Genomic DNA, 19,864 nt, shown 5'->3' with positions numbered 1-19,864 from the left:
AAAAAATCCTCATGTGTTTTGCAATAGACTCGACTCCTGGTGATCTTTTGGGGTCTTGTGAATCTGGCATACTACCTAAAGCTGTGAAGGTGAACCCTCAATTGTGTTGGATCCCCCACATGCTGGAGATGCCAGAGTTGTGGGACACCTGCCAAGGAGAGTAGCTAGCAGGGTGGAACCATCCGAAAGAGAGCAGTTTGCTGCAGGCAACAAAGCTGAAGAGCAACTCAACCTCAGACATGCAGATGCAGAGTTTGAAGATTCCCCTGCTTTTTGGGGGGTGGGGAGGTGGGGGGGTGTTGTGGACAAATTAAATAATGACAATTAGGTGCACAACAGATCTCATATGAAAGAGGTTTATTAGATGGAGATGAAGAGAGAGAGAGAAGGGAGAGTGGGACATGATGGGGGAAAGAGAGGGGGCGCCCCTATTCTGCCCAGTTCACTAACTCCAAAAGACCAGGAATAAACAGACTCTGCTGTAAATACATGAGGGTCTTTTTATTGTAAATTACAAGCTGCAGCTTGGGCCCACACACCCCCAGCACCGATGTGGTGGGAGCCGAGCGCTGTGCCCAGGTTAGTTGGGTGATTTAAAGAATCTGGTCCATCCCAGCATGCCCAAGGCAGGGGCGATTCCTGCCTGGCAAGCATCTATTGTTCAAAATGCTACATTTTTAATGGATTGGCTATAGGAAGGTTCCCAAGCCATTAATGATCTGGTGTCCCTTCTTAGGGGGATGGTCCAGTTTTCTAGCAACTATATCTCTAGTGGGTGGGGAAAGAATGCAGCAAGGAGGTCCTTCCCCTCAGGGCATTACTGGACTTCTCCACCCACCTACTTCAGGTCTTAATAATAGGTGCTAGTTTATCTTTTGGTCTCTCACCCCTACAGAGAAAGGGGAAAAGGAAAGAGGGAGCAAGAGGCAAGAGCAAGAGAGGGACCACATGGCAGGCTGGTCCCTTTAAGGGGGAAGGTAACCACGCCTTCCAGGTGTGGCCACCTGGCCACACATAATGACATCATAGGTTCTAGGCAATCCAGGAGCAGGTTTCCTAAATACTAAGGGATGTGTGTGTGTCTCTCTCTTTGGTCCAGTATTTCCTCACTCTGCTCCCATTCTTTCATTTTGGATTGGTATGTGTATTCTCTGCTGTAGTATTTTGAGGGCATGTAATCTGCATTTTAATTTTGATTTTAAGGAAATAATGATTAAGAGATTGCCATTAAATGTTGGAAGAGACTTTGAACTTGGACTTTTAAAGTGTTGAAACTGTTACAGACTACAACGAGGACTTTTGATGTCGCACTGAATGCATTTTTGCATTGTGATGGCTACAAGCCTGTGGGGCCACGGAATGGAATGTAGTGGTTTGAATGAGAATGGCTCCCCTAGGCTCATATATTTGAATGCTTATCACCAGTGAATAGCATTATTTGAAAGGCTTAGAAGGATTAAGAGGTATGACCTTGTTGAAGACCATATGTTGGCTGGGGGGGGGTTGACTTTCAGATTTCAAAAGCCTATGCAAGCCCAGAGTCTGTCTCACCCTGTGAATCAGGATGTAGCTCTCAGCTATTTCTCTAACACCATTCCTGCCTGTGTGCCACCATGTTCCCTGCCATGATGAAAATGAGCTCAACCTCTGTACTGACTGTAATCTCCAATTAAATGCTATCTTTTATAAGACTTGCCTTGATTTTGGTATGTCTTCACATCAATAGAACACTGACTAAGACACACAGAAACTGTCCTTGTTTTGTTTTTTTGTTTTTCCAACTTGACACATGCTAGAGTTCTTTGAGAAAAGGAGTCTCAGTTGAGAAAATACCCACACCAGATTGCCTGTAGGAGAGTCTCTGAAGTACTTTCTTGATAAATGGTTGATGCAGGAGGCCCCAGCCCACTGACTGTGGACCACTACTAGACAAGTGGTCCTGGGTGATGTAAAAGAAAGTAGGCTCTGCAAGCAAAGGGGAGCCATCCAGGAATCAGTGCTTCTCCATGGTTTTGGCTCAGTTCCTGTATCTGGGTTCTTGCTGTGCTTGCAGTCTTGTTTTGTAGGGGGTCTAGATCTGGTCCATGCAAGCTCTTTGGTTGGTGGTTCAATCTCTGTGAGTTCCATGAACAAAAATTGGGTGGAGGCATTTCTGGGACAGGGGAAGCTCTTGGGAGTCTGTGGGGGTGACCTTAGCTGAGACTCCTAGCAGTTAAAGAGCCTGAGGTTGCCACCTCCTGTAGCCAGGTGGGACTTCCAGTTGTAGGAGGTTAACACCATCCCACCCATAAAACCTTCAACCCAAAATTAGTCTTGCCTACAAGAAGTGTAGGGCCAAAGACTGAGGGAATGGCAAACCAATGACTCACCCAACTTGAGACCCACCCCATGGCAGAGGGTGAACTCTGGACACTATCAATGATATTCTGCTACGCTTGCAAGCAGGAACTTAGCATATCTGTCTTCTGAGAGGCTTCATCCATCAGCTGAAACAGATGCAGAGGCCCACAGCCAAACAATAGGTGAGGAGTTTTGAGGAAGAGTAAGAGGAAGGATTGAGAGAGACAGAGGGGTCAAGGACACCACAAAAAGACCTATAGAGCTCTTCTATAGGTCTTCATTCTTTAAACTGGCTAAGCATGTCTCCATTGTGTTATCTTTGGTGTTTAGATGTTTGTGATTCCTGTCAGAGCACAAGTTACCAGGAGTAGCAAGTGACTATCCTCATCTTTTAGTATCAAGAGAGCTCTTCTCCATGCACAGCCTAGGGACACTTAGTCCATAGCTATTGATTTGAATACATAGAAAATAGAAGAACTGGATGAGAAATTGAATTACTAGTGGGATGTTCATGTTTATTTGTTCCTAGAAAATATAGAACTTCTGATTCAAAACAACAACAGCAAAAAGGATACAATGGGGATAGAGTAACTTGAATCACTCACTAAGTGTGAGTTGCAAGGGGAAGGAGCATAATGAGAGAACTATGGAAATGGAGGTGGTTTTCTACCAGAGAGGGCCAAAGGAAGGGGCTCAAGGGAAATTGTTAGCCAGAGTAGGGCAATTAGTAGCTTATCATCACAGACAGGGAGGTGTGCAGCAGGAGAAACCAGTGTCCAGTACCACAAGGCAAGAATGAAACCAAGCAGAGATTGCAAGAACAGAGATCTTCAGTGTAGCCTATTGAGGTATGTTGTTACTACAAATGCATAATGTTTTTTTTTCTTTTGATTACTGAAAACATTCCATGCTTCCCATTTGTTTTAACTCCATTGCGTTGAAATACCTGTAGAAGAAAAAAATTAGAATACAACAGTTTAATGAAAAGTATAATTTATCTGAATCAAGTTATATTAAAGTATTTTGCTTATGGATTACTCTGTAGTGATGAAGAACTTTTGAAGATTTTGGTGTGGGTGCACATGGGTATGGGTGCCCACTGAGGAGTCAGACGCCCTGAAACTGGAGTTAACAGGTGGTTATGATTCACAATGTGGGTGCTAAAAAGCAAACCTGGGTCCCCTCAAAAGTAATGGTGGATGTTAACCACTAAAACGCCTCTCCAGCTCTCACCTGCACTCAGGGCTCGCTTTCAATGTTAGCTAACTCCTTGGGCTCATAATATTGCATAAGTTTCTCTGAACAGCAGTCTTGTGTCTTTTCTCTTTAGAAGATGCACATATTTTAAAGAGAGGCACAGAATTTCCACCTCACACTCACATTAACATTTGTTTCAAAGAGTGTACCTCCCCCACTTCACAATTCCATGTGGAACCAAGAGATACATGAACATGAATTCATTCAAGGTTACGTAATCTATCATTGCGCTCTTATTTATCATCTAGTGTCTTCCTCTTTGGATTTCTATTTTAATGCATACTCCTAGGATTTTTTTTTTCTTTTTGGTCAAAATTGTCTCTTCATTAATCTGGTGGAGCTTCTGGAGCACATAGGTTTCCCCAAAGATCTTACATTTTCACTTCTTTAGGAAAAGGTCCACTTTAGAGCTTTTATATTTTATAAAGTCCTCATGGTGATTCTCGTAAGTTATTCTCACCTTCCCTTTACCAATCAAAAGCACAATCGGTTGGGTTTTTCTGGAAAGAAAAAGAAATTGCCTCAAGTCATTTTTTCTTATTTCCAGGAATAGAATTAAATTAATGCAATAAAATTTAAGAAAGTCTTCCTTTCATCTAACTTTTGTGCTCATTTTTCTTCTATTTCTTTTGTACTTGAAAGTTATGTCTCTGTGCCCAGTCAGGGATTTGTAAATTGTCTTTGCTCATCGTCACCACTGATCTCAGGCCCTGGGAAAAGGCTTCCAAAGACCTGTAATTTCTGCTCCTGCAGCTTCTGTAGGACAGCAGGTTACGTTTAAGGTGATTTTTTACTAGATTTTCTGGAATTCCGTCAGGTGTGCTTAACTTGCCCTTGTTTCTCCAATGCCAGGGCTGGCACTTCCTTCACTATACTGTGATTAGTGTGTGTATGGCCAAGTGACATGCTGCCTTTCCGACCACCAAGGTTAGAAGTATGGCTCACTAGGTGATTTATCACCAGTCCTTAAAAAGTTATCTCACCTTGTGTCCTAGTTAGGTTTCTTCTGCTGAGATAAAACACCACCACCAAAGCAACTTGGAGAGAAAAGTGTTGATATCAGTTTACAGTTTACAATTCCTCATGAAGGAAAGTGGGGGCAGGAACCTGGAAACAGGAACTGAAGCAAAGACATAGGCGCAAAGACACAGGCAGAATTCTGCTTACCAGCTTGCTCCCCATGGCTCACTCTGCTTTTTTTTACAACCCAGTACTGCCACCCTGGGGGGAAACCCGTAGAATTTGTGATACATTTGTGTTAAGAATCTATCATATGAGCCTGTGGCTGCCGTGTAGGTCAGCAATAACCACCAGGTAGATCAATGGTTTTGAATCTTCCTAATACAGTTCCTTATGTTGTGGTGAGCCCGAGCCCAACCATACAATTATTCTCTTGCTATTTCATAGCTTTGCAACTGTTATGAATCATATCTGATAATGCGACCTTCATGGAAGTCTGGATCCACAGGCTGAGAACCACTACCGTAGATGCGCAGAACCCAAGACTGGGCACATTAGCAATCTGGATTCTTGGAGAATTCTTTAGTCTGTTTTGGAAATTCAAAGAAGCTGGTTCTGAAACCAGCTAAGGGAGACAGTGGCAGCTTTGGCAGTTGTAGAAGCGGCTACCAGAAGGTAGATGAAATAACAAACAGCCCAAGTGAACATGCTGACATGGTAAATGGACTCATCGTTGAGATGTACATGCAAGCAGGCAGAAAAGCGAAGCCCTTTTCCTCAGACCTCCTTTGATCTGGCTGCCACCTGAAGGTACCACCCATATTTAGGGTGGCTCTTCCCAGATCACTTCATCCGATTAAAAAAAAAAAAATCTACACGTGTGCCCAGCAGTTCATCTCTTCAGATCCAATGAAATTGACATTAACATGACAGGATGCAACAACCCATTCACTGAAGTATTCTTGCTCGAGATTCCAGAGTCGCCTTGGGTCCTTCTCTTTCTCCTTCCAGTACTACAAACACACATGAGTTTCTTGTTACTCTGCTACTCTCTTGCTCAAGTACAGGTGGCCCCTTCCTTTCTGGGCCTCAATTCCTGGCTGGTCTTGCTTTTTCAACTCTTGACCATGGGTTTCTACTGCTCAAAACAGATGGAAAGGTCCTGATAAATGTTGGGTCATCTCTTACTGCCCCTGTGACTCAACCTCCAGCAGCTCCAGCAACACATAAGTAACAAGCTTAGTACCTTCAGGGACTTGGCCCTGCCTCCACTTCTATTCCACTTCTATCATCCTAGACAGCCAGATGAGCCTTTTCCTTCATTGTTTCCCAGCTATAAAATTGTCCAGGTCTTACATAAAGAATTCCATCTTAATATAAGCAACTTTCTCTTGGCTAATTGAAGTCTTATTAAACCAGTACATGATCCCATATTTGGTGGACTTTGATTCATCTCACTTATCATCCTCACATTTTTGTACTTTGCCAGGTGGTGGTTCATTCAGATTAGTGCCTAGAATTGAGACTCTCTTTTCACCTCTTATATTTAGACAGTGCCTCACTAGCTGGCCTTGGGCTCTCTTGCTCTGTAGCCTAGGCAGGCCTTGAACTTTTGATCCACCTGTGTAGGCATCCCAGGTAGTTGGGGTTATATATAGTCTTGTGACAGCAGGCCACACTTACTTTCTCTTTCTTTTTCTAACCCTTATTATGAAAACAACTGCATCTCCTCAGGTTGCCAAAATTTTGTTGCTAAAATTCTGAATTTTTGAGAATTTGATAGTTAATAAGTTTGTCTGAATAGTTTGAGTGTGTGCTTCTCAATTCAATTCTAATTTAGACTTTATTTATTTATTTATTTATTTGTGCATGTCATAGCTCATGCGTGGAGGTCAGAGAACAATTTCTCTTTTTCTCTTTCTTTCTCTCTCTCTCTCCAGTTAAATTGGTCTATCAAGGACAGGTGGCTGAGGCAAGCTTCTTAGGGTTGTCTGTCAAGCACTGACCCAACAATTCAGGTAATGCCAATAGGGTAGGTCAGCCACCCAGTTTTTTTTTTTTTTTAAACCAGGGCTCCTTTTTATTCTTATTTGACTTATTTATTTAATCACTTTACAGCCTATTCCCACCCCCTCTTTCCTCTCCTTCCAGCCTTACCCTTACACATCCTCCTTGGCCTGTTCCTCTCTCTTCTTCCGAGAGAAGGGGAAGCCCCCAAGAGGCACCAACCCACCCAGTCACCTCAAGTTGCAGCAGGACTAACCTCATCCCTCCCACTGAGGCCAGACAAGGTGGCCCAGCTAGGGGAAAGGGATCCAAAGGCAGGCAACAGAGAGGCTCTATCCCGTTCTTAAGAAACCCAAGCTGCACATCTGCTACTTCTGTGTAGGGAGTCTAGCTTCAGCCCATGCACACTCTTTGGTTGGTGGTTCAGTCTTGAGCCTCTATAGGCCCAATAGCCACCCATTCTTAACACAGTAGTTAAAGAGGTAAACAATAGTGAAATGAAGGGGCGGGAGGATGGCTCAGTGGTTAAGAGCACTTTCTGCTCTTCCAAAGGACCTGGGTTCAATTCCCAGCACCCATATGATAGCTCACAACTGTTTGTAACTCCAGTTCCAAGGGCTACGATACCTTCATACTAATGCACATAAAATAAAATTAAATAAATTTAAAAAATAGTGAAATGAAGAGAGAGGTGATTTAATCAATGTGGCCATTGTGGGTAGAACAGAAAATGGGGTCTTTGGCACAAGTCCTTTTTTGATTGACTAAAACTAGGTTGAAGCAGAGGAATAGCTGGGGCAAGGAAGGTAAGAGATGTGCATAGTTAAGCAGTCCTGGTCCAAGCAGCTTGTTGATGCCTCGCACTTCTGGTCCTGTGGGCCTGTACACAATGTTATTACTGCCATTGCTTGAGGGCAACAGTCTGGTTCTGAAGATCTGGTCACACCAAGGTGTGAGCTGCCACCATGGATAACAGCCCTCAGGAACACTCTGTCCTGCAGGCTGGCCCAGTAGGTGTAAGCAGTTTCTAATTTTTATCAGAAGGATGTTTGCCTATTGGCCTTACTCCTAAAATCCAAGATGGCTTAAGAGGAAAGGCTGAGGAGTCAAATGTAAAGCCTGAGAAGACAACATGGGTCTTATAAGACTAGTGCTATGTTTTTCACTTCACATAAGGAGGAACCAAAAGGCTCTGAAAAATACGCAAAGTTCCTTTGCCTTCAGAAAGAGATCAGCAGTGTCCCGGTCTTCAGGAACTGAGGATATTTCTGGAGACAGGTGCCGGAGTCAGAGTCAGTTTTCCTAACCCTGCTTGGAGACAAGCCCTCACCTGGGAGCAACTGCCCTCTGCTGACATCAAGTGATTTCGTTGTAATTCCATATTTAACCAGTTTTTCACATGTCTAAAAGAGCTGTTATCAATATCATTTTACTTGTTGGAAGTTACATAACTTAACTTTTAAGTGCTAAATTAACTTTGATGAGCCCAAAAAAAAAAAAGAAAAGAAAAAGAGAGGTTATTCTCAAGCGTTGCCTGTGCTACCTAGCGGAGCCCCACACCCATGATTTTTACCTTAAGAAATGCTGGGTTCATCTTTGGAGTGTATCTCAAATATAGACTATTTGGAGATTAGCAGAGATAATAGGAAAATAATGTTCTTTCGCGCGTTTGATTTTATTCTCTATCACGAATATAGTGTCTTGTTCTCCTCTTGGTGACCTCTGAGCCAAAGACTTGTAGAACATTCTTTATGCCCTTTGTTCCCTTCTTTTAAGAAAGAAAGGCCTGTTATAATAGCAAGCCATAATCTAATGGCAGCCCGCTGGGACTCCCCACTGCTCCTTGTCGCTCCCTTTCTCAAATATGTTGTCACACACAAATATAACGTCTACAGCCCAGGCCTGTTAACAGAAACCCCCACCCAGCCTGCCCCCAATTAAGTTGGCAGCCCCACACCTCACTCCCAGCCACTGAGGAACAGATTGCCCGCTACATCACTCAAGCCCATTATTTCCCTTTCTCCCTGTGGCATGCAGCCCTTTTAGATGCTTTCTGCTGGTGGTTTAAGCAGAGGCAAGACATAGTTAGCATTTTAAGATTAATATTATATATGCTTGACTTTTACAAGGCTAGATACCCAGGGGACTGACGTTTAATAGATGTTAATGGAATTTAATTTTCATACACATTAGTTACAAACATTTATCTTCTAAATAAAATAGTATGGAACCTTATGTAACACCAGGAAAATTTCAAAACAAATTATTTTTTCATCTGGCAACTCTGAATGGAGTTACTGAGCAGAAAAAGCTGCTTTTTGATATTTAGACTTTAAAACCTGAATATAATTATCATTAATTACACTGAGAATGTCAGTGCTAACTTTGCATGTTCCATAGTTATTATCATTGCAAAACAGTTCTGAGATGGTATTTAAATAGAAACTTTCTCCACAATCTATTTTTCCAGTGATTTTCATTTAATGAGGACTTGCTGCTGCACACAAAACAAAACCAAGTTAAACCAAAGAATCAATCACACAAAACAGTCCAAACCTCAATGCGTTAAAAAAATAAACATCACAGTTTCTTTTTAAAAAATTTAATGAGAAAAAAAGAAAGAATTAGCCATCAAAAACATAAAGGTATCATAAAGCCATCATAAACAGTAAAGGTACTTGACAAGGTTCTTGAGGTAAATAATCTTGGTATTTTAAGGCTAAGATTAGAAGCATGAGAGCCACTTAAAAAAAAAAGTGTGTAAGGGGTTCTGAATGTTGAGGTTCAGTTTCAAAAATCTGGCTAATGTGTGATTTCCGGAATTTCCCAGTGCAGGTGTACAGCCACACTCCCCCGGTGTGTTTGAGCTTGGAAGCTAAGCTGGGCCAGGCTTCATTAATAATTGGATGGGAGAACACATATAAAAACTGCCTGCTCAATTTCTGTATGGTGAAATCTCTCCAGTTCCCATTAATGAAGAAACATCTCATACTTGGTCTTTGCTTTAGTGTCTGGTCTCCTCGACAATGATGACTAGATCTGATTTTGACAATAGCCAAGTAAGGCAATAATGGAGCACAGTCCAGTGGGGAAGGGATTTGGGGTCTGTCACATCCGTGAACTTCAATAAGAAACCTGACTTTCCTGGCCCTCTACTTTTTCTATGTAAATTTGGGTGCTGTAGTTGCTATGGGATGGACTCTCAGCTCCCGAGGGCTTTTCTGTATTTTAAAGTTACTCACTTTATGTGTGTGCGTGTGTGCAGGCTGTAAGTCACCTTCCAGATCACTACCAACTTTATTTTATGAGAAAAGTTCTCTCACTAAACCTGGACCTCTGCATTTTGGCTCTTGAGTGTGCCTGGGGTCTACTTGTCTTTGAAACCTCCTCCTCCCTTCAGCACAGGCATTATAGCACCTACACCCAGCCTAACTCCTTTTAGCTAGATGCAGAAGGACCTGGACTCAGGATCTGGACTCCACGCAGCAAGTTACTGAAAATCTATTCCTTATCCCTCCCATACCATCATTTATTTATTTGTTTGTTTGTTTATCGAGACAAGGTTTCTCTGTGTAGTCTTGGCTGTCCTGAACTGACTTTGTAGACCAGGCTGGCCTTGAACCACCGGCCTCTGCCTTCCCAAGTGCTGGGATTACAGATATGTGTGGTTTACTATTTTTGCTTTTTCATTCTGGATGATGGCCAAATGCCTTCATAGAGATGAGTGTAGATCACAGAAGTTCTGCATTTGTGACTTAAGAAATAGGTGAAGTCTATTAAAAGGCTCGCTATGAGACCTGCAGGGGCATACCAGCGCCCAGCCTCACACAGAGACTTGAACACGCACTGGAAGAGTGTGCAAGAGAGGAAGCAAGAGGTCAAAGGCGAGGATATTGTATTTATGACTGATTAACAAATGATTAATTCATAAAAGCTACCCCCTCCGGAGACCACAGGATGCTTTAATTCCTAATTGGACAGTGCCCTGAACATAAATAAGGGAGAATCCCTGCTGCCTCTGGAGGAGGAGAGGTATACACAAGACAGGCTTGTTCTTGTCTCTACCCTGATTTACCATATGACCTTGGGCAAGCCATTCATCTTCCTCCAATACAGTTTCCTAATTGTAAAATGGAAATAAAAATACTCTCTGGCTTGCAGAAGATTAACGAGACAAAATGAATGCTCCCAAGCTCCCGGAGGGCAAGAGGCTGTGTTGAGAAAGCAGAGGACTGTTAAGTAGTGTTATTGGACTTTTCAAACAACTTGGGAAGGAAAAACCACAGCAATAAAGCCAAGAGCAGTAAGCTTTCTTTTCTAAAAACAAAAACACCAAGAGTAAATAAAAGACTCAGCTTTTACAGTTAGTTCAAGGTTTCCTGCTTGTTACTCTAGCAACTGTTGGGGAGCTGGAAGTCCTGGCCCTGGGTTTCCCTCTTCATAGTTCTCTACCCCCTGCTCTTCAGTAAAAACATGAGGAATGAATGTTTCAGAGATGAATCTTCTTCTCCTGTAAGAGAGCGGACAATACTACCATCTAATGCTTATGTTTAAACATACATGAAGACGCCTAGCAGAGAATACCAATTTCCAAGGAAGTATCTGCTGAGAACTTCTGCTCCCTTGCAGCATAATTATTCTGAAACTACTGGAATGTCGACCTCCAGAAGATCAAAGGTTTTCATGACAAAGCATTGAGACACAGTGGTGCATGTGAGGACACAGTCTTTACTTTAAAAAGGTGATTAGGAACAAAAACAAGTTTGGGACTTGGGCAACGCCTTGATATTTCAGCACTTGGACACAAGGGGGCACTGTGAGCTTGCTTTGGCAAGGAACAGAGGGTTACCGGCCAGCTGCTTGGTAGGGAGGGTTGGGTGCTACCCCGACCTTAACTCAGACTCTGGAAAGAGCGACCCCGGTGATCCAGGACTGGGCACAGAGAAGCCTCGCAGCTACCTGCGTTGTCTTTCTCCTGTTCCTAAATGTAAGGTCCTTTCTGGCAGCTGTTTTTCAGTGTGACAGTCTTGGATCCAGGAGCTTGGGAGCCCAGACACCCAGCCCCTGTAAGTGTAGAAATATGGGAGCATTTTGGGTGCACCCACATCAGTTATTTTCCAGGCCATAACGGAAAAAAAGGTATCATTTGATTCTCTGTCAATGGGGCTTAGGCTCCCTTAATTTAGAGGAAGTGGACACAGTCCCCCCCCCCCCCCAACCAAAGGCCCTTAAGATAGGAGAAAGGCTAGGGGTAGTGCCCACCCATCAGTGTTATGGTAAAAGAGAAGCACACTCTTCCTCTCCCCCAGAACTCCTTCAGGAAAAAGGTGTGGGTCAGGTCTCGAAATACTAGCTCAAGAGTGAAGCTGAATTTTACTTCTATGAAAAATGAGGAAATTATTGCAGCCTGCAAGGTTTTTTAAGGTTTTATCTTCTCCCCAAAAGATCGGGCCCAGGGAAATGTTGCCCAGGAATCGGGTCGTCATTGACTCCCAGCGCCGCCCCCGCCCCCACACCTTCAAAGCTGGGATGTTGGCACCAGGAGGAATCTCGTCCGATTTTGTTACTCTCATCTGGACAGAAAGTGCTAGATGCCCTGGCGTTCTCTTTAAAGCAAGCTGCACGGTAGAGTATCGATTAACACGGATCCTGGGGCAGAGAAGGGGGAGTCTGTGATCCCTGTCACTGGGCACGGACGAAGCCACCTGGCGGAGAGTGACCGTGGTGAGAGGTGGAAGGAAGGCAAAAGGCAGGGGAGATCGCGGGGCTGGATCAACGCGGTGTGTGTGGCGGGTAGGGGGTGGGGCGGAGAGAGACGCCGAGCGGGAGAAAGTAACAACCCACCCCCAAACTTTCGCAGATCTGACGGCCTAGGAAGGGCAAGGCAATCAGGGGCGACAGGCCCCTCCCGACGCTCAGCCGGAGTGACTAGCGCGGAGGGGCAGCGCGCCCGTCAGGCTGGACGGTCCCCACGTCGCGCCCACCCTGCTGCCAAACGCAGCAGCTCGGGCACGGGGCGCAGGGCACAGAGGCAGACGCGCCCGGCAGCCGGCTCCACGGAAGGGAGAAGGACACTGGACTTACGGCTTCGCTCAGTGGGACTCGCTGCGAGAGCCGCCACAGGCTGGGCCGAGAGAAACCCGAGGGTTCGGAGAAGTCGGGTTCAAAGGAAATCTCGAAAGATACGCCGGGCCGCCGGAGTCCGGAGGCCTCTAGCCGCCGGGTCACCGTGACCCGGGGACGGCCGTGACTGACGAGCGCGCGGAGCAGGCGCTCGCGAGCGTCCGCGGGTCTGCGGCCGGCGCCTCCTCCCCAGCGAGGGGCGCTGGTGCGGACGCCCCTGGCGGAGGTGGCCATGCGGCGCACGGCCCGCGGACTCCCCGGGCCGGGGAGAGCCCTGGGCGGTGCAGCGCGGCGGTGACCCGCGCGGGGGCGAGGGGTGTGCCCGCCCCGCCCGCGCGCCCCTCCCCGCGGCGGCCGCGCGTCCAGGGCGGCGCGGAGCCGAGCGCCCGCCAGCGCCGCGCCTGCTCCAGGAGCCCGCTCCGCCGCTAGGTGCTTCTCGCCCACCTCGCTCTCTCGCCGCTGCCTCCGATGGCTGTGGCCCTGCGGCCAGAGCCCGCGCACTGACGGAGAAACTTTTCCTGCCGTTTCTTCTCCCCACCCCCTTCTCGGAGAGGATTAAAAGTTCCAGGAGCCGGTGCCGCCCGTGCCACTTGGGTACTCGCCGGCGAGTTCCGAGTCTCAGCCATGTGCACCAACATAGTTTACGAGTGGCTGAAAGCGTTACAGCTCCCGCAGTACGCCGAGTCCTTCGTGGATAATGGCTACGATGACCTGGAAGTGTGCAAGCAGATTGGAGACCCGGACCTGGACGCCATCGGGGTGCTGGCTCCCGCGCACCGCCGGCGCATCCTGGAGGCTGTGCACCGGCTGCGGGAGCAGGACGCGGCCGCCGCGGGCCTCTATTTCACGCTCGAACCGCAGCCGGTGCCACCCGCACCGCAGGTGGACGCGGTGCCCCCAGGCCGCCGGGGGGAGCCGTGTGGTGGCTCAGCCCAGGGCACTCGCGGGGACCCCTGTGGCCAGGCTAGCGCTCCCCGCAGCAGGGAGCTGGTGAGCTACCCTAAGCTGAAGCTGAAGATCATGATCCGGGATAAGCTGGTCCGCGACGGCATCCACCTGAGCAAGCCCCCGTACTCGCGCAAGGTAAGGAGGGGCCGCCAAGGGCGGCCTTGGGGACGCGGCAGGAGGGGGCCAGGCTCGGCAGTCAGTCTAGTTGACAATTGAGAAACCAGGTGTTTGGGCTGTCTGCTTCTCTTCCTCTTTTTTTTTTTCTTCGTTATCTGTGAATTCTTTCCATCTTGGTGCCACTAGTAATAGCTGGTTAGTCAGATTCTGAATCTAAATAGCTCTAAACTAGGTATATCATACCCTATAGCATTTGGCCTCCATTGTCAGGTCCTGGTAATGGGTACTTGCTTTTAGTGAACGCCGGAAAACCTAATGCCTCAGTTCTTGATCTTGAAGAAGACCAAGAAGATGGGTCACATGTACTTTATTTTCAGCCTTCTTTTTTCTTTTTCTTCACTTTTTTCTGAGTTTTGAGAAACTTCCAAAAGGAATGGGTGACTATTCCCGAAGAAGTAGGAGAATTCGGGACCTGCTGGTCTCAGCTCTGTGCTTTTGAGAAATGTACCCTTACCACGAACCTGGGGGTGGTGGGGAGCTAAGCGCAGAATATGTGCCCACTCACAGGAGGCCGGTTCCTTAAGCTCAAGTGTTCCGGGCTGATGGAGTGCTGAGCAAACGGGGGAACTGAGCCTCGGAATATGCTTTTGCAGTCTGTTATATTACTAGTTTGACTTATTGATCCAAATGAAAGGAAGGTAGATTCTTCTAGAAAATCCGAGTGGACATGTTTGAGGGAGGACAGGAGGAAGTGACATTTCAGTGCCCAGAAAGGACTTTTCACTTGTGAGGCCTGGCTACAGGTTCGTACAGCTGCTCCGTGAGGCTTGCAGACTTGTGGAGCAGGGTTTGAACAATTAAGTATCAGAAAGTGTATTTTCACGCCAGAGCGCTGTCTCCAGCTCCAGGTGGGCTGGTTTGGCTTAGTTAAGTAAATTGATTTGGCCTCATTTCTGAAGCCACCCTTCTAGTGAGTGCCAGTTTGGCAGAGACGCTGACAGCACAGGTAATGTCTGAGGTTGCCTGGAACTCGCAGGAAGATGAATGTCTCAGGCTGAAAACAACCTGGGGAAGCCCAGTCGAAAAGCTGTGGCAAGAACAGGCAGCAGGCTCAGAGAGTAAACATAACAGCACAGGAAAAATGCCTTCTCTAAGCGCTGCCCCATGGGCAGCATCGTAATGCCTAACTGAAGCAAGTTCAAGGGTCAGTGCCGCAAAAGTAGATACTGGAAAGAGGAAATCAAGGTTTAATGTTATCTACCTGTTACTTGCAGGTAGAGGAGGCAACTACCGTCACCTGCCTCAGAGTACAAACTGCTTTTATGAGGAGGAAGGGTTAGGAAGAAGGTTTGCCTGCAACACGTGTCCCAGCCACCCACTCTGACGATGCCATTGAGGGGTGCTGGGTTCAGGAATGGAGAACTGTAATCAGAGGCTGCACTAGCCTTAAGGATGTCCAGTGAGGTTAAAAGAGCCGCTGTCAGCAGAACACAGACTTTGGTCCAGGACCAAGGGCGGAGGGGGCAGCTCAATGTCTGTTACTAAGATACCAGAAATAAAGTGAGCTTGCGCCAGGAGATGTGTACCTGAGCACAAGGAGGGCTCAGTTCAGACCTGGACAAAAAGCAGGCAGAGACTTGCTAGGGCTGGTTTACGCTTCAGGACTGTTACAGTGCAGTGCCACTGAGAGGGTGGGGAGTGTGGGCTGTGGATGAGAGTGGATGGCATCAAAATAATGCATTTCGGTTCCACTACTGTAAGATAAAACAAGACAAGTCTAAACATCAAACCTAGAAGCTGGAAAGTGCTTAAAGGACAGGTGCAGTGTTTACGCAGAGGCTTTGAGCTGTGATTCCTGCTTAGATCAACAAGTAACATGGCGATGAATTTCCCTGTCTTTCTTTTGGCAGGATCTCTTGTTGCTTAGGAACTCATTGTACAGCTAAGTTTGGTCTTGAACTCCAGATCTTCCTGGCTCTGTGATACTATTTACCTTCCATGTAAAGAGACATGGAAGCCTAAACTGTCTTCAAACACAAAATCCTCCTATCTCTGCCTCCCAAAGTACTGGGATTATAAGCATGAACCATAGCTTTCAAGTTTACTTTTACCTAAACATCTCATAACAGTAATGCTTATTAATAAAACTTGTCCAGTTTTACTTCCTTTTTTTGTTGGTTTTTTTTTTTTTTGTTTGTTTGTTTTTTGAGACAGGGTTTCTCTGTGAACCCTGGCTATCTTGGAACTGGCTCTTGTAGACAAGACTGATTTCAAACTCACAGAAATCCATGTACCCATCTCTGCCTCCCGGTGCTGGGATTAAAGGTGTTCTTTTTGTATGTATTTAATTTTTCTTTTTTAACTAATAGAAGAATCAGTGGGGGGCAGTAATATTCTCATTACCTCCTTCAAGATGTTCCTTCGGGGGAGCAAAAAATATGGAACTGGAAAACATCATGGTAAGAAAGATGAGTACATACTGACACGTAGTAATTAAAGAATATATGCCTGTGAAACTAAACAGACAACTATGGAGTAGCAATCATGTTACTCCTTTGGAATTCTCTGTTTATATATGAGGGCCTCTTAGGTTTTAGATGTTCAGTTGTGTGGGAATTTGATGCAGTTCTTTCTCTCATGAACAGTGCTGGGACTGTTTTCTTTAAAATGTGATCACATCCTAGTTCTGATTTTCTTCTGCTCCTTGGCTCTGTTATGGTCATGACCAGAATGTGCACTGCTCATTATGTTGATTTGGAATTCAGTTTGGTAGAGCAGGCTCGCTTTTTTGGCAGTCGTTATCATGACCAATCCTTGGGATGTAGTACTGCACTGAGAACACTGTGTGCTTGGAGGTGATCACGCCAAGCTGGTCATGGCAGGATGGCCAACCTTCTGCAAAGAAGTGTGAGCTGAGAAATGTTCTCGAGAATGACCTGAAAGGATTGTAGAATTCATATTCAGTAAAACAGCCCAGGTTTCATGATCAGTGAACTAAACTATAAGTAAAAAAGAAAGGCTCTTTTGTTTTCTTTCATGTTGGAACACCAGGAGCTTGGGAATAGCAGGCTTCAAGTCAGGAGACACAGATAAGTCCTTTGGCTGCTCTTTTTAGGGTTTTCTATTGATTTCTACCTCTGTGATGGGACACACTTATCTGCACATATATACAAGTATAAATGTATATAATTTTCAGATGCATTTTTATGCACATAACTTTTTGTGGCCATGCTTCTCCACTCCACACCTTCTTTAGATTACAGCTTACTGTTTTTGGCAATATGCAATCAATAATAATAATTCTACTAAGTAATAATGTATTATTTAATAATTCTGTAAGCATCCTGCCCTCTGAGATTGTAGGATTTAGCAGGAAAGACATAAGATAGAATCCACAATAATAACCATGTGTGATATTGCTTTGATGGAAATCATAGAGGCTATGAATAGGTGCATCAAACTTTTTTACATGGAACTAGAAGTGTGGGGTATATTAGCAGAGCGGTAGGAGGAAGTAGAATTCTGGAAACAACCAGAGGCCATGATATTTCAAGGCAGAGAAACTGTTCAAGAACTGCAGCCAGGGAGGACATTAATGAAGTAGATTTATAAAGTTCTTTAAATTTTTAATTTATTTTTTATTGTCACTTTGTATGTGATACATGTATATGAGGGGCTGTTGCATGTGCCACAGCACATGTGTCAAGACCAGAAGACAACCTGTGGAGTTGATTCTCCTCCACATTCTTTAATTGAGTTTGAATTTTGGTCACTAGGTTTGCTCAGTGAGCTCCCATACTTGCTGAGCCATATTCTACTAAAGTTCTACCCTGGAGAATGTCTTCTTGCTTCTCTGCCAGTGGAAGGTATTTGAATTAGTATAGCCTTATGTAATAAAGCTATAGAGATGTTCATCATCATTTACACATTATTATAAATGCAATTGACAAGGTTCCATGGTAATAAGGCTCTAAGGGATACTCAGAGGAAGAAATTTGGAGAGACAAAGTGCTACAAAGGCTTCCGCGTGTGGAGGGCACAGAGCACTAGAAAGGAAGAGATCTTGGCAGAGACATGCTATGTCCTTTGGAATTTTGCCTGGGGTCTTGGCAGAAGCAGATATGACAGTAAATATTATTCCTCCCAAGAATTCCTTCTGCCTGTGTGACATTACCAGGACATATTGGAAGCTGGCAAACTTTATTTTTCTACTTCAACTAATATCCTCAGTCTAGATCCTTCTAGGCTTTTTTGTTTTCAGCCCAATTGGAACACTGGAAAGAAGAGAGGGGGAGAAAAGAAGAAAATGACACTTTCTTGACAGTTTATGATCTATAGTTTTCATGAAGGTGGACCCTCTGCTGTCCACCAACCTGTTCATTTGTTATAGTCAACCATCCATACATCCATGCATCCATCTATGCATGCATCTGTCCATCCATCCATTCTTCCTTCTGTCCATCTCTCCACCCATTCTCCCATCCATCTATCCATCCATCCTTCCTTCCATTATTTCTTTTATTCATCTATACATCCACCCATTCACCCATTCATCCTTCCTTCCATATATCATTCCATCCTTCCTTCTATTCATCCATCCATTTATCCATCTACCCATCTTCCAGCATTTCTTCCTTTCATCCATCCATCTATCTGTCCTTCTGTCCTCCATCTAACCTTCTTTCCTTCCTTCTATCCTTTAATCCATTCATTCACCCTTGCTTTCTTTAATCTACCTACTTATATGTTCTATCCATTGTTCAAAACACTTACCTCTCCTTCGTTCCATTTGCCCAGTAGTGACTGCATGCCATGGGTTAGGCCCCAGGATTATGATTACAGTGTGCTACACAAACATGATCTTTGCTTCTCTGTGGAGAGCATAGCCCAGTTCCTGACATATGGTAGTTGTATCATATCAAAGGTCAATGTTATTTTTATAAACATTAGATATAAACATTAGATATTAGTATTTATTTCAGTGACAATAAGAATAAACTATGGTGAATGAGTAAATATAATAATGAAATTTTTTTTTCAAAAGAGTTTATCCCTTAAGAGTTACTAAGAAGGATCAGGAATTAAAATGCTGGCCTTTCAGGACATTCAGAAAAAGACCTCTGCAGTGGGGGCAGATTAGACGGAGTAGGCGGAGTACTTTGGGTGTGTGGTATAGGGAGGTGCTCGTTTCCAGGGTCAAATCAATTCCTTATGAAATGTCAAGTGTGAGTTGGCATCGCAAGCATTTCTTGAGTCACCACTAAGCAGGCTTCTGCTTTCCTACACTTATTAGCTGCTCTGGAAGTAATGTGCTGAGGGCAGAGTTGCCATTGCTCTCCCTAACTCCACCAGCATGGTCTTCTTGAGTTTCATGGCTTTTAGTGTTCCCCAGGTGAGAATGGCACTGTGCATTCCTAAACCTCTGTGAACACTGTAGAATAATGCATAGCACAGGCTCAGACAAGATGCTAAGTTTAAGTCCCAGCTCTGTTTTATGCTAGGTTACCTTTGGCAGCACTGAAGAAAAAGGCACTGTGAGTGGATGCCTCATTGGGTTGTTAGGTGGGTTAAGATGACCTCACACTCCTGAACTTACAAGATCGAAATCGTGCCAGTCCAGAGCTGCTCCCACAAATACCACACACAGGGTGTTTGGTGTTTAAAACAAAGCAAATTTGTTTCCTGCCAGTTCTGGAGGCTACAAGTTCAAGATTAAGGGAATAGCATGACCTTGCTTGAAAATCCTAAGGGCTTGCAGTGTGATTCACCTAACAGGGTCTTGCCAAGGCTCCAAACAGTTTCTCTTTGTCTGCCCTGAACACCATCGGATCTACAAGATAATATGGCCCAAGTACTGAGTGACTTAGCTGTAGCCTGGCCCTGCTGGAGACCTTCTGTTGTTTGGGGACTTAGTCCAAACTAGCAGCTTCTTGTGCTGTATCCTAATAGGCTGGAGTAGCATACCCAGAAAGTGCAGAGAAGCGCTTTGGGCTTTGTGCGCTGTGCTCTCTCTCAGTGGGAGGAAGCAAACTGCCACCTCTTATCCTCTTCGTCAGAAGAGGCATCTGTCTCACTGTGTGCCACCCCAGACTGCTGGATGCCCGACAATTTC

The 19,864-nt window shown here is 45.2% G+C and overlaps 1 protein-coding gene across 2 annotated transcripts in view; it reads left to right on the top strand.

Annotated features, from left to right (window-relative positions):
* The first annotated feature begins 13,311 nt into the window (after positions 1 to 13,311).
* Samd5 (sterile alpha motif domain containing 5) overlaps positions 13,312 to 19,864 on the top strand; it is a 417,785-nt gene continuing 411,232 nt past the window's right edge. For both annotated transcript variants that reach the window (XM_060373701.1, XM_060373700.1), the window contains exon 1: positions 13,312 to 13,770. In XM_060373701.1, coding sequence (XP_060229684.1) covers positions 13,312 to 13,770 — 459 coding nt within the window. The remainder of the gene's footprint in view (positions 13,771 to 19,864) is intronic.

This window comes from Meriones unguiculatus, chromosome 20, assembly GCF_030254825.1.
Source record: "Meriones unguiculatus strain TT.TT164.6M chromosome 20, Bangor_MerUng_6.1, whole genome shotgun sequence".
NCBI lineage: Eukaryota > Metazoa > Chordata > Mammalia > Rodentia > Muridae > Meriones > Meriones unguiculatus.
The sequence above is the reverse complement of the archived record's forward strand: the minus strand, read 5'-3'. Positions and strand labels throughout refer to the sequence as shown.